The sequence below is a fragment of the Ptiloglossa arizonensis genome, chromosome 4 (assembly GCF_051014685.1).
Source record: "Ptiloglossa arizonensis isolate GNS036 chromosome 4, iyPtiAriz1_principal, whole genome shotgun sequence".
Lineage (NCBI taxonomy): Eukaryota > Metazoa > Arthropoda > Insecta > Hymenoptera > Colletidae > Ptiloglossa > Ptiloglossa arizonensis.
In genome coordinates this window covers 19,343,954-19,370,083 of record NC_135051.1, presented here as the reverse complement: position 1 = coordinate 19,370,083, position 26,130 = coordinate 19,343,954, and the positions used below count along the sequence as shown (strand labels likewise).

General features: G+C 43.6%; 2 protein-coding genes across 3 annotated transcripts in view; one reads left to right on the top strand and one right to left on the bottom strand.

Moving 5' to 3' along the window:
* The window catches only part of LOC143146187 (uncharacterized), a 119,394-nt gene that overhangs the window by 76,069 nt on the left and 17,195 nt on the right, over positions 1-26,130 (bottom strand). For both annotated transcript variants that reach the window (XM_076310240.1, XM_076310239.1), the window contains exon 4: positions 10,390-11,373. In XM_076310240.1, coding sequence (XP_076166355.1) covers positions 10,390-11,373 — 984 coding nt within the window. The remainder of the gene's footprint in view (positions 1-10,389; positions 11,374-26,130) is intronic.
* Unc79 (UNC-79 domain-containing protein) overlaps positions 22,066-26,130 on the top strand; it is a 62,319-nt gene continuing 58,254 nt past the window's right edge. The window contains exon 1 of the mRNA XM_076310234.1: positions 22,066-22,992. Within this exon, the coding sequence (XP_076166349.1) occupies positions 22,884-22,992 (109 nt within the window). The 5' untranslated portion in view covers positions 22,066-22,883. The remainder of the gene's footprint in view (positions 22,993-26,130) is intronic.

The following is a 26,130-nucleotide window of genomic DNA, read 5'->3' as shown; positions in this document are numbered from 1 at the left end:
TGATACCAACCTCGTAAAGATACCGCGCGAGCCCGATAAGATATACGAGGTAGGATTGAATTTCGTCGAGTAGAATTTGAAAAAAAAAGAAAATTCTCCTACGCAGATATACGTAATCGTAGCTCCGCGAAAGTGTGATAATCGAACTCGCGAGATTCTCCCGATGAGAATGAGTACAAACACGACCACATTCGGACGACTTTTACGCGCGCCTAATCGATCGATTTTTGAAAATGATTCGCAAATCCGCGATTAAAAGTCGTCCGAATGTGGTCGTGTTTGGACTCGTTTTAAAGGGCGCGACGTCGCCGATCGAATGACGCTGCTCTCGGATGAAAATAACGAAGATTATGAAAAAAGATTCCCACAGTTGCCGGTCGATCGCGCGCTGTTGCCACGCTCGGCTCGCCCCGCGGCGCGTCAGCGAACGGTCCCATTCGTCGAGAAAGATGGACGCTTTCGTAACGAACCCGGGCTCAATGTACGGGCCCGTTGCGGTCGGGAACGCGGAAGAATCGCGCGGCTGGTGTCGCTCGCTGTTTGTTGTACTTTTGCGACGTTTCTGCGCCGTCGCGGAACGTCGTCGCTTAGTTCATCGTTAATTTAAACGGCCGCCCTGCGCACGCGGCCGTCATCGTACGAAAAAGTCGTATCCTTCGGCTGTGGACAGTCGATAACCTGCTCGACTCGGCCTCGAGAGAAGATTCGACGTAGATGTATTTATAATCGGACCAGACGTGCGCGCGCGCACGCTCGCCGACCCGAGCGGAACTTTTGAATCCCCGGACAGGGGAACCGGTGGCGAGCGACTCGAAAAAGCCGCGGGAACGGCGATCTTGCAACAACAATCGCCAGGACTGGCGAACTGGAAGCTTTTACGCTTTTACTGGCAATAAACCGAACACCGTGACGCAAATCGGAGATAAATTTAAACGGGTCTCGGTCTGACGCGGGACGAGAATTATTCCCTATTGGAGTTTCCGCCTCTGACGCGAAAAACGACCGCAGCGGGCAGCAGTAGCGGCACCACGTGGTACTGGTATTTTCAGATGACGAGCGAACTACAAAGCGAGCGGCACAGTGACACGAAGTAAAAATTTCGAGATGCCTGCCCCTTCTCTCCCTGCACCTCCTCTCGTCCTCTATTCTCGGTTAGGACGATACTAATTTTGGAACCGCGTCCTACGTCCTACCTTGGTGCTCCGATGTCCGTGTTACGTGGCGCGTTTTAATAAAAACCTGCGAAATAACCCGACTATATTTATTGATGTAATTCTGTCGCGGGGAATTGTACGGTAATTTATTCCGTGCGTCGGTTGTGCACGGTCCGGTGCCAAACCACTGACAAAATTCTACTTTGTTAAATCTTTGACAACGACGTTCAAACAAACGAAATGTTAAACGACGGAAGTACAGGACAATGCGTGCTACGAGATACAGAGCGGACGACACACGTGGATATTAGACCGGGCGAGGTGTTTTTTTTTTTTTTTTTTCTTAGCCGCGAGCGTGTTCCCGCTTTTTCACGGGACTGTTAACGCACCGATCGTATCGATCGGATACAACCGATGAAAAAGGTATCGGTGTTATTCTTGACTCGAACGGAGCCGTATAATTTTATTATTTCGTAATTGGTCGATAACGACGCGAACCGATGATCTATTGACGTCAGATCCAAGGATTGTGTTAGACGAGACCTGCTCTCGCAATATGGTTATTCTCTCTCGTTAGATAAACAGTTCTAGGAAAAGTGTCGAAATTGTGAACGGAGATTAACGAAGAGTGTAATTATTTTAGAAATCTCTCTCGAGATTTTCAGTGGATTCTATCGAATTTTCCAAAATATTTTCAGAGTTGAGATAGATTTTGGAAATATCAATTATTCTAGTAAAATTTTGGAGAATTTCAGTGCGAATAAATTTAAGAAAAATTTTTCGTAGAAAAAAAAACAAATTTAATCTTCGCTCTCTATCTACGTGGATCGAATCGAATCGCAGGTGAAAGAACTAATCTATAAAAACGTGTCACGTTTCTCGAAGTTCAAGGTAAATTCTCGATAATAGTAACTACATTTAAATATGAAAGAACAGTTACGTAACACTTCTATCGTCAGCGTTAGGAACCTTTTTTTATTTTTAATTTACTCATGGAGCACTTTACGCGCAAATGTCAGATCGAGATATAAGCTTCGTACGTGTCGAGTATCAATTTCGAGTAATTTCGTAATTGATTCGCAATCGTCACTGAACTGCTATCGAACCATCTGTAGACGGTAGTATACCTAAGAAATTCGCGTGATGTGCTTAGTGATTGGTAAAATTTTGCTAGAATAATACAATAAATAAAAACAAGTGTCTTTTATTCGACCAAACATTTAAATTTTCGTTCGTTCAACGTGAACCGTAATTTCGTGTTTCGTTCATTCGACGAATAAAAAATCCTTTATTTTTCGTTTATCTATTAAAATTTTTATCTAGGGTATTCTCTCTGGTTGCATTTCGTCCACAGTGATTCTCAACCGAGTGTTCCCTGAGTAAACTAAATAGCACCTGGTGCACCTGTCCTGTTCCAAATACATACTTAATCGGTGAAAGAAACTTGATACACTTAATTAGTGAAATACAATTGACGATCTCCAATTTTGACGAAATTTGACATACAGATAGAACATTGAAAAAAAATGATTAAACTCTTATATTTCTCACCAAATTTACATTCGGCTTTAAACGAGATTTGAATACTTCAGAAATAAACAAAGATAGGAAAAAGAAAACACGAAAAAGAATTTTCCTTTTAAAGGCTACACCAACTAGATGGCGCCACCGTAACCCACCAGAACTTTAAACGAGTGGCCCAAAGATCACTTATCGTAACGAGGAGAGTTACAAGGTTTCCTGGTTGGACCTAACCCAACCTAACCAGTCGAATCGTTCCATTAGTCCACGATCGAACATAATTCAACAAACAACCACCAATCGGTACTCGACGTTAATATTCACACTCTTGTACCACCTTGCGCCGTGACATCGGAGGTTGTTAATTTTTCGTGGTTATTTATACAATGGAAAATCGTTTACACGTGTCCAATATTTGTCAATGCTCCGTCCGTGTGCCAAGTTTCGTTCAAATCGCGCACTGTCGATTGGACGATGCTCGTTGCAAGAGTGTCAAGGCACGAGGAATTGCTGGGAATCGATGACGATCACCAATCGAGCGAAATAAACCGAAAGTCGAACGAAAACGATACTCTGGGCAGGTAAAACCGATTTACAAGATAACGGCTCGCGTTCCAACGATACCGTCGCCGCTCCGATTACCAACGGATATCGATTAATTAATGGCCGCTGGCTATCTGATGACATTCGTCAATGTCCACCTTGCGCGCGATCGGTTATCGCGATGCTGTTTTCGACATCGGTCCGAAACGTTCGGTAGCTACGATCGATAAATAATAATCGATATCCGCGGGCGATCGTACGGTCAGTTGTTGACGACGAACGAATGTACGTACGAACGAACGAACGGGTATCGGTGTATCGTTTCGCGGGTACAGTGTGCTCGCGATCGAATCGTAGAAAGGACGAGGTCGAGCGAGATAGTGGGAGGACCGATAATCGGCAACGGTCGTCGCTCCTCTTTGGCTGAAACCCAACGGATTCCGAAGTGTCCAAAGAATCGCGGCGCGATGATCGTTCCTTGGCGCCGGCACGCTCTCTTTCCGGTTGTCTGGGAATTCTCTTTCACTCGCCGATTTCTATATATTTTTCTTCTGTTTTTTTTTTTTTTTTTTTTTTTTTTTTGGTTTTTAGTCTTCTTCCGTGGAGTAGACTTTCGGAATTTTCCAAAGGGGCGACGTAATCGGGTTTACCCATTGGATGGCAGTGTTTTGTTCGTAGCGGGTAGAGGGAAATTTTATCTCGAGGTGACGAACAAAGTGGAATCTTTCTTGTAATAGATTTTTAGGTGACAAAGGAGAGCAGATTTTAAGAAGAATCGAGTTTTCTTAATTAATCGAGTATGCGTTTTGTTTGGAGCTGGTGGAGGGAAATTTTGTTTAGAATTGCAAAACGAAGTGTAATCATTTTTTGTAAAAGATTATCAGGTAATAAAAAAGAGTATATTTTTTAAATTTTCTAAGGAAGAATCAAGTTTTCTTAATTAATCGAGTATGTGTTCTATTTGGAGCAGGTGGAGGGAAATGTTGTTTAGAGTTGAGGAACGAAGTGTAATCATTTTTTGTAAAAGATTATCAGGTAATAAAAGAGAGTAGATTTTCTAAATTTTCTAAGGAAGAATCAAGTTTTCTTAATTAATCGAGTATGTGTTCTATTTGGAGCAGATGGAGGGAAATTTTGTTTAGAATTGCAGAACGAAGTGTAATCATTTTTTCTAAAAGATTATTAGGTAATAAAAGAAATTAGATTTTCTGAATTTTCCAACCGACGAAGAACCAAGTATTTTTAACCAATCGAGTACAAGTGTCAAATCAAATATTTTCATTTACCAGTGTGTTATAGATTAGGTTACAATTTTCCTACATACCCTAGGTTGTTCAGTAAGTGTTGTCGTTCGATAAAACTTAACGAACCAGTACTGTACAATGTAGTACAGTCCAAGAAGTTTTCTCGAAAGACAAAACTTATTAAGCAACCTAGTACTATACTATTCGATAAATTTCATCGTTCGAGAAATAACAAGCTAGAACAAGCTAGTACAATTGGTTTGCTCGGAAAGTAATTTTCCAAAACAGAGACTATATAATTTACTCTAAAATGTTTATACACTCTAAAAAAATGTGTTTCATTTTCACCAAAGAAAAACAAAAAAAAAAACAATACAACTTTCCGAACAATCCAATATCTCTTCGATTCAACACAAAAGAAACACAAAGCAATTGGCTCGTGTCCGTTCGATCCTACAGTGGCCTGCCTCGCGCTTTAAACGTACAGGTGACACGAAACGGATAGTCCCGATTCCCGAATATCGTTGAGGAAGGTCGAAAACCCGAGCGGTCACCGGAAGAAAAGCCGATTTTCCGCGCACCGTATCGCGGTACGTCTACTCGCGGTGAACGTCAGCCGGGACGATAGGTGGGAAACGGCGTACAGAGAGGGAAAGAGGGAGAGAGAAAAGGCGACGAAGGGGCCGAAGTCACCGACGATATACGCGCGCACCGCACGCCGCGCAGGCAAAAGGTGGGGATCTATTCATAGGAATGACTCATGTCGGAGATGACGCCGCGAATAGTCGGCCAGAATTTGCGCACTACACTATGCCACCGGGCTGCTCTCGTCCCTGATTCCGTTTGCCAAACGCCGAACCTCGCGATACCATTCGCGAGCGTCGCAGTTCGCGCCACTCTAACGTTCTCTCTCTCTCTTTGTGTGTGTTTCTCTCTCTCTTTGTGTATCTCTCTCTCTTTGTGTATCTCTCTCTCTCTCTCTCTCTCTCTTGCTCCGCGATTATGTTCTGTCCCACGGAACAGTAAGAGGAAGTCTTCCACCGTCTTCGTTGTGACCCCTCTCCCCTGTCCAGTATCTTTTCGATGAAGTTGCAAAATTTGGTTGCAATAGGTGTTGCCTTTCACGTTGTTCCTCGTTTGGTGTCAGCTGGTGAAATTTCTCTCTATGTCGATTGTATCGAGAATCGAGGGAGGGCGAGAAAGTCTTGCTAAATTTCTTTTTATCGAAAATTATCTTAGGAAATTCTACTTTTCGAAATTTTTTGTGAGGAAATTATTGATCAGTTTTGAACGAAGTTTGCTAATTGGAAAAATTATTTTTGATTCCTTGTGTTTGGTGTCAGCTGGTGAAATTCCTCTTTATGTCGATTGTATCGAGAATCGAGGGAGGGCGAGAAAGTCTTGGTAAATTTCTTTTTATCGAAAATTATGTTAGGAAATTCTACTTTTCGAATTTTTTGAGGAATGAAACCATTAGATCAGTTTTGGACGAAGTTTTGTTAATTGGAAAAATTATTTATGATTCCTTGTGTTTGGAATTGAAGGATTTGTGGTGTAAATTATTGTTGTTTTGAGTTCTCTGGAAGTGCGTTGGGAAGTGGTATCGATCTTGGAATTTTGTGGTGTCAACGAGTGGATAGTTTTTCTTTTTTAATTAATGAATTACTTTTGACTTTTGATTTTCTTTTATAGCGAGAATCGAGGAGCTTATAGCGAAGACTACAACAGTGAGACTCCTTCGGAAGCGTTAAGAAGCGTTGGTAATTAAATTTTGGAAAATTTAACCAGAAATTTACTTTCAATTTTCCATATCGAGATTTCAATTATTCATTCGTACCGTTAGACAGAGCTGTTGATATAAATTTTAATTTTTCAGCAACGTATTCAAATTTGAAGAATCTCCAATAAAAATTACTCTCATCGAACGACCTAGTATTATTAAATTGCAGCTCAAGTTTCGAATCGCTTATCAAGAATGTTATCACGGTGGACCATTCTCAATTACAAAATAACAATTACATCGAGTAAAAAAAAAATTGTACCACCGCGAGAAAAATTATTTACCACTCGTTTCAACGTCAAAAGTGATCTCTCGGTCTTCGTGTAATTTTTATCTTTTTTTTCCTTCTCGTCGTCTCGATTTTTAATTCCACTCGCGCCTTTGTTGCCCTGAAAACAATTTTGTGGTTTTCCCCTCGACCGAAAACATTCCATTATCCAAGCGTCACCGTAGAAAACTCTTTCAGCGCGTGCGAGTCGTTCGTGGAAAATTTTTCGCGCACGCAAGCTGCAAGCGTCGCGTTACATTTTCAACGTTTCATTCAGCACGCGGGGCCGCTGACGCGCGTCTCTTACACAAGCCTCCGCCTCTAATTCACTAGAGTCATTTAGCTGAATCCTGTTTACTACTTTCCACGGACGTTATCAGCGCGCTTCTGCGTCGCTGTTACAACGACTCTGTGCATCGTTCGTTCGCTATCGGTACGTTTAGATCCTCGCGATGCGAACAACGACGTTGTTGTATCTATCGCGTACGTACGCACACACACTGTGAAAAATTACAGATCGTATTACAAAAGAAAAAAGAAATTTATCGATCTCGAACAATCGACAAATTGCAAATATCTCGCTGGAAACGAGCTCAACGACGATAATTCAATCTGATTCCAATTTTTCAATTTAATTCAATTCTTTTTTTTTCCCCATCGATCCGCGATACAACTCTCCGCGCGCAGAATGTCGTAGTTTTCCTTTAGATAATGAAGAGTTATGTTGTCATTCGTATTTCAAGCGGGCTATTTATACTGATTCGGTAAAAATAGAGCTCGTCTGTTTGTTCGATGATAAAACGGATTTCGAACGCTCTAGAAGAACATTCGGCAGTGTTCCATCTATAAAACGAAGTCGAGATTCTTTTCTCTTTTTTTTTTTCACGAGACTTCGAAAAATACGACCATCGGTTATTTTGTCCAATTTCGAACGTAACACTACTCGAGCACACTTTTACGAATAAAGTTCACTTCTGTCCAATATTAATTATATTCGTTAATCACGTTTCGCGGAATATCGATCATTGTTCCGTAATAAATTATTCCCCGGGTCATTTCGAATTTTCGTGCACGTGCCCGTAAACGAAAGTTCAGATGCACCGAACTCTACTACCATTAACGTTCAAAGTGTTCAATGATCCGACGTTTACGATAATACGTATCGGAGTGTTTCAATGTGATCGTGGAGGTGAATCCAGAGTGAGAGAGAGAGAAAGAATCAAAGAGATAAGGGAACACGTGATCGTCATCGGTATCGACGATCGGGTATCAACGATGATCGCGTGGAACGAGACCGAACGATAGGAACGGCGCCAGCAGCCGCGCGCAAATCGTCACGGAAAAGCGAAGAACTCGTTCGACGTCTCGTCAATGGATCGTGGTCGTCCAGTTTGGCGCGCGGACGTCGCAGCAGACGAGAAGCCGCATTCCGTAAAACGAGCACGTACGCGCGCGTTTCGTACGAACGAGGCGAGAAAACGCGTTTAGTGGAGTACGTACCGAGAGTACTGTTACTCGAGTCCCGATAGAGAGGAGAGCGAGCGAGCGAGCGAGCCACCGTGCACCGATACGCAATCTTCCCACCCACCCACGTTTCCGCGACATTTTCCATTCAGTTTCCCGTTCAGCTTACCGTACACGCGATTCAACGGAGCGATGTGAACGCGTGCGGCCCAACGGGAGGAAAAATGCAACTTTCCTGCGCTCGTTTCACGAATTGGAGGTTCACTCTGCGCGCGTAGACCGATGGAAAAAATGGTACTTCTATAAAGAACTACCGTTGGTGTCTTTCGTTTTGGGATGAATTATCGTAGAGAGGTGATTGCACAACTTTGGGGTATAATTTGCGGAAGTTTGTAAGAGTGTGTGTATATTCGGAGGGAAAATGGCAAAAATGGTGAAAATGGCAAAAATGGTAAAAATGGCACTAGGGTACCAGTGGACGATTTGCAAGCTTTGGAATGATTTTATGAATTTTTGGTTTCGTTGGAAAAATGGTACTTTGAGACAAGCGAATTGGGGTAAATACTCGGAGAACGAGTAACTGGCGACAAATGGTAAATTTTCCCAGGATTGACGCGCATCATTCGTAAGAATCGTGAATTTTTATTTACACAGAGAGTTAATGGTACGTTATGGCGTTTGCATTTTAATTTTTCGAAATTTATATTACAGTGTACGAAAACGTTCCGTTTGGAAGAGCGTTTAATGACAAGAGTAGCGCTCTAAAAAATTGTGAAAATAATCTAAGGTAATCTCAACGAGGTTGCCATTTGTACGTGAATGATATTTGCATACCGATCTTCAAAGATTCGAAATTTTAATGTGTTTGAGGATATTCCGCTCAGGGTATTGTTTAACAGTCGGGGTACCGTTTCAAAAATTGTAACAAATTGTCCAAAAGTATTTGGAGCGAGCTGGGGAAAATTTTCATAGAATCGTCTCGCGACGATTGATTTTTTAACGACAAATTGGAAGAACCGTCCCGCTACATTTGGTTCACGATCGAGCAGAGATTCGACGTCGTGGAAAGAGCTCGAAAGAAAAGGCGCAGACGCGACTTTCGAGACGGCCGCATCATCGTTATTTCCGAAAGTCAGGCGCTCCCACGTGATCTTACGTAAACAACAAACAACGAATATAACGTATCGTCGCGTACTTTTTCATCCAATGGAACTTCGACGAAGGAGAGGCAGAAAAAAAAAATGTACCAAAATCTCCAGTCGGCCTGACTCTTCCAAGCGATACACACCACTGACACAATCGAACGATCGAACACCGTTTCGTCGACCGATCTCGAAATCGTCCACTTTGTTACTTTCCCTCGAACTATCGTACCGTGTAATCGAAATTGAGTGAACACGCAAACGGTGTCGTCACTTTTCACTTACATAAATGGCGTTGCGCGTTAAACAATGACACCTGGTGTGAAAAATTATCACAAACATCGATTCCTTTCTCAAAGATTCGAAACAGCGTTGATATCACCAACCGGATCATCACCTGCGATATGCATCCAAGTGCACAGAACTGTAAAACGTCGTTGTAGTTGAATTTCCTCCAAGATTTACGCAGTTCTTGCATAATTTAATTACTTCTGCATGGTGTAACACATGGGACCCACTTCAGGCACACCGAATCATAAAAAACAGTTCTTGTAAACATTCCAGCACTTCCCATAAAGGTAAACAGCTGCACTGGGGCACAAAAATGGCAACTTGGGAACAGGGTCAGATGAGACGCACACGGTTCGTACGAACCTTTTTCATTATTTTCGTGTCTCTCGATCCACCCATGAAATAGGTCCCACGGGTTACGATACACCTTAGAATGTTCCTCTCTTTAACAAAAATAATCGTACACCGACCAGACTCCAGAACTGTGATCTACTTGGGATATGTTTAATACACTCTTCCTTCGTGTTTCCATATCCCAATCGTCATAAGTATTCACCAGAAGAAAGAAGAAAAGAAATCACCCACCAATCAAGAAGAACTTGATCTACTATGAGACCGTTGTTCCACGTGAACGTTTAAACTATGTTTAATACACTCTTTTCTCACGTATCTATACCCCAAACCTCTCCAAACTTCCCCACACACGGGCACCAAAAAAAGAAAAAAAAAAAAAGATATTGTTCACCGGCCAGAAGAGCAAGACTATGTTTAACACACTCACTCTGTATTCACACCCCAAACCTCTTCAAACCTCCCCTCAAACGCTTGCAAAAAAAAAAAATAAGAAATCGCTTACCGATTAAAAAAGCACGACCTATTCAGACTACGTTGAATACACTAATCCACGCCCCAAACCTCCCCAAACCTTCCCAAACTTCCCCACAAGTGTCCACCGAGAAAAGAAGAAAAATAATTCGCTCACCGATCAGAAGAGCAGGCTCCCGGTTGTCGTCGAGCAGGGCAACCAACACGAGGAACAATGGATGCTGGACAGGTAACCGGTCCGGGTCGTCGGTGCAGTCGTCGTAGACGACCACCTCCCTGTAGTGTCTTTTCCGCAACAGTTCCTTCCCCTCCCTGGTGGTGGCCAAATCGGCTAGGGTAGCCTTGCCTAGCTGTAGCCTACGTCGATTGAACCGATCGGAGCAGTTCACGTTTATGGCGCCCCTCACATGGTTCACGTTGTACAGTATGAACGGTCGACAATCGAGTAGCACGGGACTGGTGTCGGGCTGCTGGCCCAGTAGACGTTGGGCCAGCTCGTCAGCGGTCACTGTTCCGGTCCTCTGCAGCACCAGCTGCCTCTGCAGCGTGTTGTTCTCGGAGCTGGGGCTGGCCGGTAGGCTCACGGTCTCCAGCTTGCAACGCTTCGAGGCTGACAGCTGGTGCTGATGGAAGTGATGGTGGTGGAGATGATAGTGGTGACGATGAACGTCCGACAGAGGATGATCGCAGTCCGTGCCGCTGCTACTGCTGCTGCTACTGCTGCTGCTACTACTACTGCTGCTAGCGGTGCTGATACTGCTACCGCTGGCCGTCAAGCTGCAGTTGGTGCTGTCGCTCGCGTCGACGATGTCCACACCGCTGCTGGTGGACGAACAAGGCGAGACGGTGGACGTTGGCGAGGACAGGAAGCTGGACGCGCCAGCGGGCGGACCTGGCTCGCTCAGACTACGGTTCAGAACCAGTTTGAGGTTGTCCCGAGAACGTCCGGCCGAGACCGGCTCGCAACACACCAGAGTCGACATCGGTGACGACGATGACGGTGGCTGCTGCTGCTGCTGCTGCTGCTGCTGCTGGTGCTGGTGCTGCTGATGGTGCTGGTGGTGCTGCTGGTGTTGATGTTGGAGATGCGTTGTCTTGACGTCAGTCGCGGTTATATCGAGACGCGGCCTCGACGTCGACGCTGAAAAAGAAGGAAGATCGTCAGATGTGGGGCGGGCACTACGCCGCGGAACGCTTCTGTTACGCGGGGGCTTCGCCACGGGCGCGGGGAGGGGGGTGAGCCGCGCGCGGGATTCTCCAATAGGAACACAAATAATCCGGACCACCTGAACACCTTAATAACTTGGATCGACGTTACTGGGAAGGCACGACGAACGACGGTGGACGGTTGTTTTTCTTTTTTTTTCTTTTTTTTATCATTAATGTGTACGATTCGCCGCGTAGGTACATAGAAACCGATTCGAAGCGCTCGAAATTATTGCTTGTTCGCGAAGTGCAGGAACGGACGGTTTTCTCGGGAGAGCTACTGTGTTGAGGATTTCGTGGGAACCGGTACGAAATAGCGAGTGTACTTTGGTACTGTACGAATTAGTATGTTTGCGCGTCTGTCTACGTAGATCGGTTAAAAATAGTCAGATACTCGAATACGACACTAGGAGGAATGCATCCTGAAGTACAAGTTACCGGTACTTAACGTTAAAACTACCGACTGGGAATTCCTATTTCCACTGGACGTATCTTCAAATGTAGAGGAGGAAACGACGAATTGATCTCCGAGTATAATCAGTTTTCGATTTCGATAATTGTCGTCGAACATCGCAGACGAAAGCGTCGTTAATAATCGAGTAACTTTAAAAAGAAATTTAAAATAGGTCAAATGACCACTCTGGTGGTTTCAGCGTAAAGTGTGATTCTTGTGGCTGGGGAATTACGATTATTATCGACGATTATTATTAACACTATCCCTCTAGGGTCCCTGATATCTCTTCTAGATGTTTCAAGAAAATATTACACACTTTATCCGTGTATCGAGGAGCTCGTAATTTTCGATAGCTTGTTTATATCTTTCGACACTGTGTCGCCACGGGAGTTTTCCACGTCTGAGAGTAAAATTTTCCATGTGAAAAGTAGTGCTCGTTAATTGTTACTTCGTAGTATCTCCAAGGGTAGTGACGTTGTTTAGAGGTTTTTACAGGTATAGTGAACTTCTTTTTTCTCGCGTACGTTTTATAGAGACGTAGTGAGCTCACCATTGACAACCATGGCGTTGAACATCGTGTTAAGTAGCTTTTTTTTTCATCGTCGTCGCGGAGAATCTCTAGAAAATTCACGCGACCGTAGTCACCGAGAGAGCGTCGCGTTCGTCCGCGTTATCGCCTCGTAACCGCGACGAATCGGCGCGTATGCGTGGGTCAACGATACCCCGAGGACAGAAGGCGATCGTCAATAGCGTGCAGCGACCTTTTAATCTATCGTCGCGAAGTGACAACTCGAATCTCAACCGTCCCGATACTCCGTTTCAGAGACTCTTTTAATCGGTGAGTCACTTGATCGTTCCGCGGCTTATGGAATCTCGAGCTTCCTTATTGCTAGGCTTCCATGAACTACGATAAAACGCCGGTGCACGCAGGCTGCACCGGCTATCTGGTCGTTAACTCTGTTGTCGATTTCTGAGCGAAACCGTGAGCAAAGTTTACGCGAGGGATGCACCGGACAAGCTACAGAGTAGGCCAACTTGGACCGATGTGAAGTGCACGTAACTTTAAAAAATTATTCAAAATTTTGAACCCCGTCTCGCACCGGGTAGCTATTATAAATTTTCATAAAATTCTTTATAATTTGTTAGAATAATAATAATAATGATAATAATTAAACTGTACGAGAGTTACAAATTTTTAAAAACAGTCACAGTTGGCCCACTTTGTACAACTACCAACGAACGGTTTCGTTAAGTGTGAAGTAGGCTTAGGTAGCTTTTGAAAATTTTTTCCAGCAACGGGTACGCGATCTCACGGAATTTTTGTTCATCTTTTAAAAGCTACAGAGTGGACCAACTTGGACCGATGTGAAGTGCACGTAACTTTAAAAAATTATTCAAAAATGATATGAACCCCGTTTCGCACCGGGTATTATAAATTTTCATAAAATTCTTTATAATCTGTCCAAAAAATAATAATAATGATAATAATTGAACTCTACGAAAGTTACAAATTTTTAAAAACAGTCACAGTTGGCCCACTTTGTACAACTACCAGGGAACGGTTTCGTTAAGTGTGAAGTAGGCTTAGGTAGTTTTTGAAAATTTTTTCCACCAACGGGTACGCGATCTCACGGAATTTTTGTTGATCGTTTAAAAGTATGTTCATAGCACCACAACTCTACCAAATTTTATCCTAAGATTCCAATTTCTGTAAAAGTTATTACCAATTGCAGCCACTGTTCTCTGGAGAATCTGGACAAGCTTCTAATTCGCATTGATGTCGCCATCTTTGAGAATATTTTACAGATTTCACGGATTAACAATTCATTCGTGTCAATATTAAAGATTCCGATGCTCGACACCTGAATAGTTTCTCTTCAAGAAGACGAACAAAATTGAAACAAAATTATTCTAATCCTTAGAATAAATAGACATTGGCTAGGAAGTAAATGGAGGTTGACGAAAACATGTTGCGGAAATGCGATAGTAGGCGGGAAACACGTTGCCCGTAATAACGTCTAAAAGACAAATGAATATGTTGCAGTGTTGCAACCGTGTGCATTTTAAAGGTTAAGTGTATATAGTAATACCGAAAGGTTAAGCTTGTAACGTCCGTGCAAACGATAAATAAATATATCGAAGCGTTGCAACCGCGTGCGTATTAAAGGTTGAGCTTATAATAAATCGCGTAACGAAATTAAAAAAAAAAAAAAAAAGAAAAAAAACAATTCGAATCACCTTAAACACGTACCGTGCACGGTGAACGTTTTATTTGGGCGGGAAACGGATCCTCCTCGGCTCGTTCGAGGAATCAGCGCGATGTTAAGGTAAATACTGAACTCGATACACTCGTTACCGACGTTCCGTGCTTTTAAATAGCAATACGGACGCGATGAGTCAGCCCACCGAAATACGCTCCTTGTGTTTGCGGTCGCTTCGCGCAGATCTCGCCGACTAAAATATTCCACGGCTTGCACAGGTGCTACGGGAGTCATTATCTTGGACCCGGAGTGGAGAATCAAACGTGTCGCGGATGAATGGTAATGGCGGTGATCCCGTGCTATTATGTCAGTGAAATCGTTTTATGTTCGACGTCGGCTCGGCTGCTTTTTACCGCCGAGAAATGCATTTCCATGGGACCGTTTCCTGTGGAGTATGATTTAATGCGGTTTCCAAGATAACGAACTAACTCCAATGCGCGTAATTCAATCGGCACTCTTCAGTTCCGCGAGGGTAGACCCGAGTTTATTATAGAAAACAAATCAATTCCAATGGGCAAAAACCAAGGATTTACCGATCGAATTTCCCTTGGAATTTTCCACTCTCTCGGATTTCTCACCGATGGGAGATCGTGGCAATTTTATTAAATTTTTTTATCTCTTCTCGGATCAATTATTCAACAAAATGGTCAAATTTTGGCGAGAGAAAATCTGAAATATGATCACTGTCGCGAACAAAGTTGCAATTTCAACTTTATGGTAATTTCAAGTTAAATTGAATTTTACTTGTTTTGATAAAAAATCTAAACGGAGATAAACATTGCGGAGGTTGTACTTTTAACTCTATGGAAGTTCGGAGGATTTTATGAAGAACTGAACTACTTTGAAGTTTCCTCAGTTTTTTTCTCCCTTCGTCTGTAACCAGACTCGCCCAAGGTACACCGGACCGACACGACTGGGCGATTAAATGTCTCGAAAATAGATTAAATTGAATTCTACTTGTTTTGATAAAAATTTAATCGAATATAAACATTGCAAAGGTTGTACTTTTAACTCTATGGAAATTCGGAGGATTTCACGAAGAACTGAACTACTTTGAAGTTTCCTCAGTTTTTTCTCCCTTCGTCTATATCTAGACTTGCCTAAGGTACACCGGACCGACACGACTGGGCGGTTGATCGCTTCGAAAATAGATTCAGGTGTAGAATTCAGAATAATTTATACAATTACACCCATCTATGCAACTCTACGGCGAAACCTAAATAAAAAATAAACTCTATCGATTTAAATTTTGTTTAAAATTAATATCTACAATTTTTTCAAAATTCTCAGCACCTTATTATTCAGTACGTCGAATTTCCCCACCGAAAAGTGTTCCAATTCCACCAACCTACTTCTCCCACGATCCCATCGCGTTGATACCCCTTCTCGTTGCAAAATTTTGTAAAAATTCTCGAGAAACGTCCCGATCGACACCGAAACGAACGTCCACCCGTGACACGTGTTTCCCGATCGGTGTAACTGCCTCACCGAGACCGTTTAAGCGACACTTAATCCTTTATCAGGCCCGAGTAACTGGCATCGAGGCGAACGATTGACTTTATTAACCTTGGAGGATGTCGTTCATAAGCGAACCTGAAAATAATGGCCGCGACTCGCGTTGCATAACAATCGACGGTCGGTTCGGTCGAGAGTGAAAGCACGTTCGTCGGCTGCATTAGAATCGTTCGTGTGCAACACCGTTACACGTCATATCTCCTGTACACAACCGCGACGAGATAACGACCAAACGCAAGCGTCGGGACACTTTTCCTCGACTGTTCCGGTGTTTCAGGTGCAGAACGCCCGATAAAAGAGGTGAACGAACCAAGCTGGACGATACGAGTTGCGCGCTCGTTGGACGAAATTGTGCCGCGAGCGTGTTGTCGCCTAAGCCAGGGTATCGTAGTCACCCTCGATGCAGCGCATTAGGTGTAACTCGCGACGTAATGATCGCGAGCACCGTAGTACCGACGTTATCATTACGGGCACGATTGGTAGCCTCCGGAGTCCGCCACCGAATGAGATTCAACGATGAACATTTTTCGGAAAATAATTCACCTAGCCTCGGTTGGGTCGTTTCGCACGAACCAATGATCGATAACGTTACCAGAACGCAATTTATGAAAAGACAGGTTTCTCTCGGTAGGCATTCTTTATAGCCGAGTGCAGTACGTTGCGAGATTGAAACGGTGTCGTGACTTTTTATGCGCATAAATGGTGGGGTTAAAAATAGCACCGGTATGAAAGGTAACGGAGACATTGATCTATTTTAATCCGAAAGGGTGGAACACAGATATGGGTAATAACGAACAGCGAAGGCTTGAGAGTTTTGAGTCGAGTTGGTGTTTGAGAATGATCGTTCAGGTAGGAGATACGTATGCGTCGTGACGGTGCAACGTGTGGACGACTCGAATGCAATACGTATTGCATATTGGACCGATCTCGTGGCTCGACACCTAGACGGACACGAATATTGCCAAATGTTCACCTTCGTTTATCGTAGTAAACTTCATCAACGCGATTATACCATTGTTACGAGAGCGACAGGGAGAGCGGTTCTAATTTGGAAGTTGGACGACGACCAGTGGTCCCGAAACGTTACGAAAGACCTGGTGCAAGAGCGATGGTGGTCCAAGTTAGAAATTACGTGATGCGTTGAGGATTTTTCAGCGGCCCTTCGAGAAACTGACGTGTTCTCCGGCTACCGTTCCCATCGCAAGGTTTGGTTTACGAAGCCTTGGACAGGGCAACCGACCACGCTTTTGTTCGCCGATCGGTGAACCGCGTGGTCGATATACAGGGTGTCTCGGATGGAAACTGATCACCCCTTCGATGCTTTCATCGAGTTTGTGAAACATTTCGTGTTTAATGCAGCAGTATGAGAGATCATTTTAATCAAGATCTATCTGAGCTTCGTTTGGACAGTATTGTGTAAGAATTTCGTGAAAAATTGTAGGTATCGTTTAATTGGTTAGTTATCCAATGTGACCGTGTGAAAAATAATTTTACCAGTAATTAATATCTAGTGTCTAGTAATTTTATAGAAAATATGGTTCTCGATCAATCGAGGGAGCACTCGTTTCGTTTATCCATAGATCCATATATCTCTGGAGAAGGAAACCAATCTCGACGTTTCAACAGCGTTCAATGTTTTTTGCTTGGAGTCGTAAACATAGAATTCCACCACTAGGGAATATTTCACTTAACCGGGTGAGTACATTATAGTACTTGAAGAAAGAGATCGATCCCAGATTTTAGGACATCGTCTGGATATTTTTTCCCTAGGGTAGTAAACATAAAACTTCATCGGTGAGGGACACTTGCATTTCACTTAACCGGGTACATCATAGTATCTTGAGAAAGAGATCGATCCCAGACTTTAGGATATCGTCTAGATATTTTTCCCCAGTGTCCTAAACATAAAACTTCACCGATAGGGGACACTCGCATTGCACTTAACCGGGTGAGTGCTTGTTTCGCTCATTCAAAGTGTCTCCCTTTATATCATAAGTAAGAAATTGATCTTAGATACAAGGACATCGTCCAATATTTTTCCCCAGTCTCCTAAACATAAAACTTCACCAATAAGGAACACTCGCATTACACTTAACCGGGTGAGTGCTCGTTTCGCTCATCCAAAGTGTCTCCCTCTTTATCTTAGGAAAGAAATTGATCCCAGACTTTAGAACATCGTCTAGATATTTTTCCCCAGTGTTCTAAACATAAAACTTCACCGATGAGGGACACTCGCATTACACTTAACCGGGTGAGTGCTCGTTTCGCTCATCCAAAGTGTCTCCCTCTTTATCTTAGGAAAGAAATTGATCCCAGACTTTAGAACATCGTCTAGATATTTTTCCCCCAGTCCTGAACATAAAACTTCGCCGATGAGCGGCACTTACATTACACTTAACCGGGTGAGTGCTCGTTTTGCTCATTCAAAGTGTCTCTCTCTACATCTTAAAAAGGAAATTGATCTCAGATATAAGGACATCGTCCAATATTTTTCCCCAGTGTCCTAAACATAAAACTTCACCAATAGGGGACACTCGGATTACACTTAACCGGGTGAGTGCTCGTTTCGCTCATCCAAAGTGTCTCTCTCTATATCTTAGGAAGGAAATTGATCCCAGACTTTAGAACACTCGTCTAGATATTTTTCCCCAGTGTCCTAAACATAAAACTTCACCAATAGGGGACACTCGAATTACACTTAACCGGGTGAGTGCTCGTTTCGCTCATCCAGAGTGTCCCCCTCTGTATCTCGGGAAGGAGATCGATCCCGGACGTTCGGGCAATGTCCATCGCGAGGACAGAACGCGTCTCGTCATCGCAATTGTTCGCGAGAACCCGAGGGCAGCCCGCGGCGGTGACCCGCGCGTGCAAGGCGGTCTCTTTTGTGTCAATGCCGTGCCAACGGACTTAACAACGCTATTCGTTGCAGCGACGCCGCAGGATCGAATCGGAGTGACTCAGCCAACTAATATTAGAAGGTGAGGAGGCTGCTCTGGCCCGGTCTCTCTCCCTGGTGTGCCGCTCACTCATTTCTTTCTCTCTCTATACCTCTTAGCCTCTCGCTCTCTCGCTCACACATACACACACACTCTCTTTCTCTCTCTCTCTCTCTCTCTCTCTCTCTCCCTCTCTCTCTCTCTCTCACACTCACTCTCTCTGCCGTTAGTCGGGCCAGCAGGCCGTGTGTTGTGTTCGCAGCGCCGCCACGGAGTTTCTCCTCGACCACGACGAGTCTTCGGGTTCGTTGTTTGGAATGAGTAAACGCCGTGGAATTCGACGCTTCGAGCGGCGACCGGCGCGCACAACCTGGGCCCGGGCTTTCAGCCTGCAGACAGGTGTAGCGCCAGCACCTGCTGCCTCCGTTCAGCGGCCACCATCGAGATCCAGTCCTCTCCCGAAGCGTTCCGCCAGGCATCGTCCTTGCGTCGACGACGTCGTCGCGTCGTCGACGTCGAACGTTAAAGATTTTAACCTTGCCCGATGCCGAGGAATAATCATCCTAACTCGTTCGACAAGCGCGAGATCGAGACCCAACACGATCACCATCGATACGATGTACGTCGATAACGTTCGAACGACCGATTCTGGAATACGTAACCGAGACGAGAGGGGGGAGGTTAGTCTGAGTTAAAATTTTGAAACATGGAGTATTTTAACGAGACAGCCTGGAGGATACGTAGTGGAGGGGTAGTGGGAGCTAGCATTTTGGCAAATTGATGTTTTTGGGGGTTATTTTATGAAAGTAGAGGTGAAGTGCGAGTTAAAATTTTGAAAAATGAACTTTCTGGGGACTGTTTTATCGAAATAGCTCAGAGGATACGTAGTGGAGGGGTAGTGGGAGCTAGTATTTTGGCAAATTGATGTTTTTGGGGGTTATTTTATGAAAGTAGAGGTAAAGTATGAGTTAAAATTTTGAAAGATCGATTTTTTGAAGAGTATTTTATCGTAGTAGCTGTAGAATACGTAGTTAGGGGGTAGTAGAAGTTAATGTTTTGATAAATTGATTTTTGGGAGTTATTTGATCCAAATGGAGATAAAATATATAAAGGGAGGTACTGTCTGGATTCAAATTTGGAAAAATTCATTTATTTGGGGGGTCTCTTGCCAAAGTAGAGATTGTATATACAGTAAGGGGGTAGTTTGAACTAGGATTTTGAAAAATCGATTTTGGAGCATTTTCTTGAGTTACGGAAAATGTATACCGATAAATAGATTGTTCGATCATTGACGACATTACGGATACATTGAAGTTTTGAAGAAGATTTACTCGAAAAAATATTTGTCAAACTAGGGGCATATCTCAAGACTAACCTAGTGACTTAACGTCGTAGTTAAGTATCCAAGTCTTGAGTGTTTGGTACTATTTTGTGTTACGAGTACTTCAAGTGTGAACAAAGATTGTCACGAGTAAATAGGGAATGTTTATATTATGGTTAGAAGGATTCATCGTGACAATCTTTTGTCCAATGAAAGGTATCATTGAGTTGAAGGTTGAAATATCCATTTGAATTGTGGAACAACATTGATGAATTTTAGTTTTAATTTAGAAAATGAATAGAATTCAATAATAACAAGTTCTTCGTAATCAATTTCCAAAGAGCAAGATCTCTATAGCCTAACATTCGCGATTGAACAATCGATCGGATTTTTCTTGTACCTAATAATAAATAATGTTCACCGAAATAACTATTATCGAACCTGACAGTCCTCGAACGCTAATAGATATATCAATGACTGTTGAATCGACTAAGTGTCCCTGTCACGAATGTATCAAACGTACAACGATTTAGTAAGTTTCCAGACACCACTCGACAAATAGAAATCTAGAATTTTCTAAACGAAAGTAAATTCATCGGTAGTGGTACAAATAACCGACGAGTGGCACAGTGATAATATCGTTACAAGACCATTTTGTTTGCAATTGATACGTATCGATGCTTTCGAATGGGTATCGAATAAGTGTCGATTCGATCTGATATCCACAATTAAAACGGTTTCGCGTAAAACGATACATTATTCTCTGGTATCGGTGTTATTCCCATCGGTGTTGTCGTTTCGAGAAGGATTCGAATGTTGATGCTCGGTGAAAAGGATTAGCGTGGAAACCTCATGATAGCCATGGTGTTGGATCATCGCTCACGATCGTAATCGTCGAAAGAAGGTTCGATTCCTCGACAATTCCATCGAACCGGTAGCTAATTCATTCATCGAACGCAACCACACGGCAACATCGATTAATAAAAGATCCTCGATCAAGATTCTTCGTGACGGTTGTCAAAGATTTGCAAGTATCGCAAACTCTAACAGAAAATTTTAATCCCACGAAACTATCGAGTGATTTGTCAGAGAATATTGGATAACCTTAACCGAAGATTCGCGAGTGACAAGTCCATTCAAGAGACTTTACATCCTACAAAACTATTGGGTGTGACCTGACAGAACATTGAATAACCTCAACTGAAGATTCGCGAGTGACAAGTCCATTCAAGAGACTTTAAAACCTACAAAACTGTCAGGTGTGACTTGACAGAACATTGAATAACCTCAACTGAAGATTCGCGAGTGACAAGTCCATTCAAGAGACTTTAAGTCCTACAAAACTATCAGGTGTGACCTGACAAAGAACATTGGTAACCTTAACTGAAGATTCTCGAGTGACAAGTCCATTCAAGAGACTATAAATCCTACAAAACTATCGAGTGACCTGACACAGGTGCTTTGGTAACCCTGACCAAAGATTTGCAAGTGTCCCAACTTTGTATCGGTCGATCAGACTGATATCGGAGAAAATCTAAATGTCCTAGGAAAAGAAGCTAAATCGTGTGACTCAACGCAGAACAAGACCACCGGTAACCCTAAACCTTGACTCGGTACCCCGTAGAACTGCCCGATTTTTCTCAGCTGTCATCGAACACGTCGTAGGTGTCGAGACTCCCATAATCAATCGCCTAGGGCTTCCCGTAGCGTTAACGCTCTTCGACGAAAGGGACCGGGATCGATTTCCAAGCCGATGTGACACTCTCGCATCGCGAAAACGAACCAACGTAGAGAGTTTCGTCGCGAACACCGATCAAACATCGTCGCGAACGAACTCGTCCAATCTGGCACGAAGTGACGGCTACGATCTCGTCTATCGTCTACAAGTAGACGTCGACGATCTCAGCTGTTCTCCAGATCGCGGTACCAATTGCCACGGTGATCTCCGCGCGTGTAAAGACAGGTGCTTTAAAGCTCGGCGAGAATCGGGGGAGAACGATCCAGCAGCACGTTCATTGATCGCGGCCGCGGTGGCGAGTCGGCGTCGAGAAGGGAGCGTAAAACGAAGAAAAGAAAAGAAAAGTGAAGAAAGATAAAGAAAAGAAAAGGAGAGAGAGAGAGAAAAAAAATAGGGCCGAACGGAGCCGTAGTTCGTCAGAGGCACCTACCTTTCCCGATCGGTCGAACCGGTTCGCCTTTACGACGAAACCAACAGCCGCCTCACGAGCCGTGCCGGTGACGCACCGTCGTCGTTGTCGTCGTCGTCGTTGTCGTTGTCGTTGTCGTTCGAGGCCTGTTCACGAGCCCGTGCACACTGCGTATCCCGGATAAGTGTCGACGATAATCCACGTGCGACCGCATGGAACCACCACTTGTCCTCTGTCCGAATTACGGTCCGAGGTGCACTGTCCTCGAGATACGCGGGGACCCCGAACCGAGCGGAAGGATCACCGGGGAGGGAGGGAAGGTGTGTTCGTGTACGTGTTTGCGCGTGTGTGTATATGTGTACGTGTCGATAGAAGGAAGAAACGCGCAAGAGACGAGGGCACAAACGGGGAAACGAGAAAGAAAGAAAGAAAAAAAAAGAAGCAAGAGTGAAACAGAAGGCCCGAAGAGAAAAAGAAAACAGGGCCGGCGTTGTCCTCGGACGGTTATCGACGAACGAGGAAGTTAATGGTTGAGGTTATGGCGTTCAGGAGAGCGTTGGCACGCGGGTACGACGTCCCCCGTGCCTGGCTCGTTTCGTCAACATTTCCGGTTGCGCTCTGTATCACGGTTAGGGGCCGGAAGTAAACACGATGCTGGGCCGTGCTCGATCGACCGAGCGTGCTCGATAGATCCGTTCACGGCGGCCGACGAGCTGAGACTGAGCGGCAACTCGTCCCCGCGGAACGACCGATCGCGATCCACGAGTACTACCGACGCGAGGCCACGGCCCGGAGGGGAAACTGTGTGTGCATGCGAGCCATCGGGAGGGACTTGCGAGGTACTCGCGCGAGCGAGCGAACGAGCGAACGAGCGAGCGAACCAACCAACGAGCGAACGTGCGCGTGCGCGCACGGGGCAGGTACGTACGCTGATACCGCGAGGAATTGTTCTTCGTTGGATTTCTCGATCCCGAGTGCTTCGTTGATTCGGTGGGTGGACAATTATGGAGATTAATGGGGATTAATTGGCTCGAAGGTGTTGCCACGGCGAACGGGGGGGAATCGGAGTTTCTGTTCTGGGCCACCGTGGGTCGAAATGTGTCTTTGGTTTTTCCGTAGCCTGTTTTTCAGCTTTGGTAATTTTGCGTCGCGTGTGCAGGGGATTTAGAAGGGGTGAACTTTTTATTTATCGATTAGATACAAAATCAACGGAATTGAAAAGTTGAGTATTATATAATATTGGAATATTTTTCAACTTGTTGGGAAAATTTGGAACAACTCCAGATAAGTTTCACGGGTCTGTTAATGTCGCTCGTAATTAAATATCTTGGCTATTTTTTAAGCTTTCATCATTTCGAATTCCACCGTGTATATCAGATACTTTTCTGGGGGGGCAAAGTGGGGTACTTTTCGAGGCATTATTGAACAGTAAAATAACCTCAAATGAACAGTTGCATTGCAAGCTAGATAGAAACGAATTATCGAGATTGTATAATTTTTTCGAACAACTTTGTCTCTCTCCTTGGGAATGATGAATGTATTCTGCAATCTAACAGGGAATGGAGATATTAAGGGAACTTTTTCGAAACCTAAACGAGAATCTGATGGGATCAGGTGAATACGAGTCGATGATTGATTACATTCCAATTCGACTCCGATAAGTTTTAAACGTGTTATCGAAGATACGTGTTGTCGTCTGGCATTGGTGAAACACCTACACTTTTCCTGTTGCCTAATTTCGGACGCTTTTCTTGGAATGCTATTCTCAGTTGGTCCAATTGAAAATGTCTTTCCGCGAAATTAATGATCCGATTATGTGGCAAAAGGTCGTAATAAATACCATCCCGTGTGAACTTTAAGTTCCGTCGTATATTGTTGTAAACTATTCATTCCTCGTCACTGGTAGCCGAGCTTTTGAAAAATGATTCGTTTTTTATTTTTTGTCCCAAGCGATGAATCACCAGTAATTTTTCTCGCCTAAATTATTTCGGGATACCAAACATCGTATCTCTTAATCCTGCCAAAATTCTTTCGAGCGTGCAACAACTTTCGTGCGTGATATTTCCTGCAATTCTGCAATTTCTCGTGTTGCGCAGCGTCGATTGTTGTTTATGAACGTCGTTATTTGTACAGAATCGAACGTGACAATCGAATGTCAACGAGATGTCCGAAATCACCATCGAAGAATCTGTCCTGTCATATTTTCATCCAATTGGACAAATTTTATTTCACTGTTCGTAATATATTTTATTTCACTGTTCGTAATATATTTTTTCTTTTGTGAAAATAAATTACTACGACTTTCTCCTAACGTTGTGATAAAAACGTTACGATAATAATACACGAGATAGCTGAAATTTGTCGCCCACGCTGTGTACGTAATAATAGACAATAAACATTTTTCCTCTCGAGTTTATCTACCTCGGATTGCACAATGTAGTCTCGTATCAAAGGATCGACCTTACTGGAACAATTAATCATCGTGGAACATTTATTTTGCTTTCACGCGTCACCAGCGCGCGCTAAGCTTTTCGCGCCAAAAGCGCATCGAAGGTCGAAGACCCCGACCGTCATCGATCATCTCCGTACTGATCTTCGACATCGAAAACTCGTCTATTTATACTCTGTGTGGACGAAGGACCGAAAAAAAAAAAGAGAAAAAAAATATAAGCGAATATTGACAGTGTTCCACGAAACTTTGGCTACCAATTTTCACGGAGGTGCGAGAGAAATGATTACAGTTGGTGTATTCGGCACATGGTGTATTGGGCCGGTCACGTGACAGCTGCTTACACCAATCCGATCATAACTCGAGCTGCCGTTCAGGATTCGACTGTTGACACATTATTTTGCTCGCACACGTGGAGTGAGAATTAGTAGCTGCTTAACAAGTCTACTCTACAAATCTTTCGATAAACTTACGTGTGCTCTATTTGAAATAAAAAAGAAAGAATTATACACGCAGAGCGCCAGTGTTAAGTTGACTAATTTCGTCGAGTCAATGCCACCGTGTTCTCGAGTGCTCGAATCGTCCTCTTTTGTTTACCCTCTTCGAAATTTATTTCCGTTAACGTATCGCTCACAACTCGTAACACGACGCGCGGAGAACATCTATCGTAACTTTCGATCGATTGGAATTGTAATTTCGCGCTCTGAATTAATTAATTCAGTAATTTCCTTCGGACATAATTTCACTTCGCTCGATAAATATTTACTCGACTTATAATTTTACTTAACTTGACAAACATCTTCTCGAGTCACGATTTAACTTGACTTGATTTAACGAATACCTCCTCGAGTCACAACTTGACTCAATTTGACAAATACATCCTCGAGTCACAACTTGACTCAATTTGACAAATACATCCTCGAGTCACAAGTTGACTCAACTTGATAAATACATTCTCGAGTCACAACTTGACTCAGCTTGACAAATACGTCCTCGAGTCACAACTTGACTCAGCTTGGCAAATACATCCTCGAGTCACAACTTGACTCAGCTTGACAAATACGTCCTCGAGTCACAACTTGACTCAGCTTGGCAAATACATCCTCGAGTCACAACTTGACAAATACATCCTCGGTTCACAACTTGACCAATACCTCCTCGAGTCACAACTCGACCAATACCTCCTCGAGTCACAACTTGACCCGACTTGACAAATACATACTCGAGTCACAACTTGACCAATACCTCCTCGAGTCACAACTTGACTCGACTTGACAAATACATCCTCGAGTCACAACTTGACAAATACCTCCTCGAGTCACCACTTGACTCAACTTGACAAATACCTCCTCGAGTCACCACTTGACTCAACTTGACAAATACCTCATCGAGTCACAACTTGACTCAACTTGACAAATACCTCCTCTAGTCACAACTTAACTCGACATATACTTACCCGAATCATAATTTAACTCAACTTAACTTAACGGACACCTTATCGAGTTACAATTTAACTCAACTCCACCTTCCAATCGCTTTGGATTAGGTCTGGTTCAGATTCTCGAGTAATAATTGAACTACCTTCTCGAGTTATAATCCTCAAAACTAC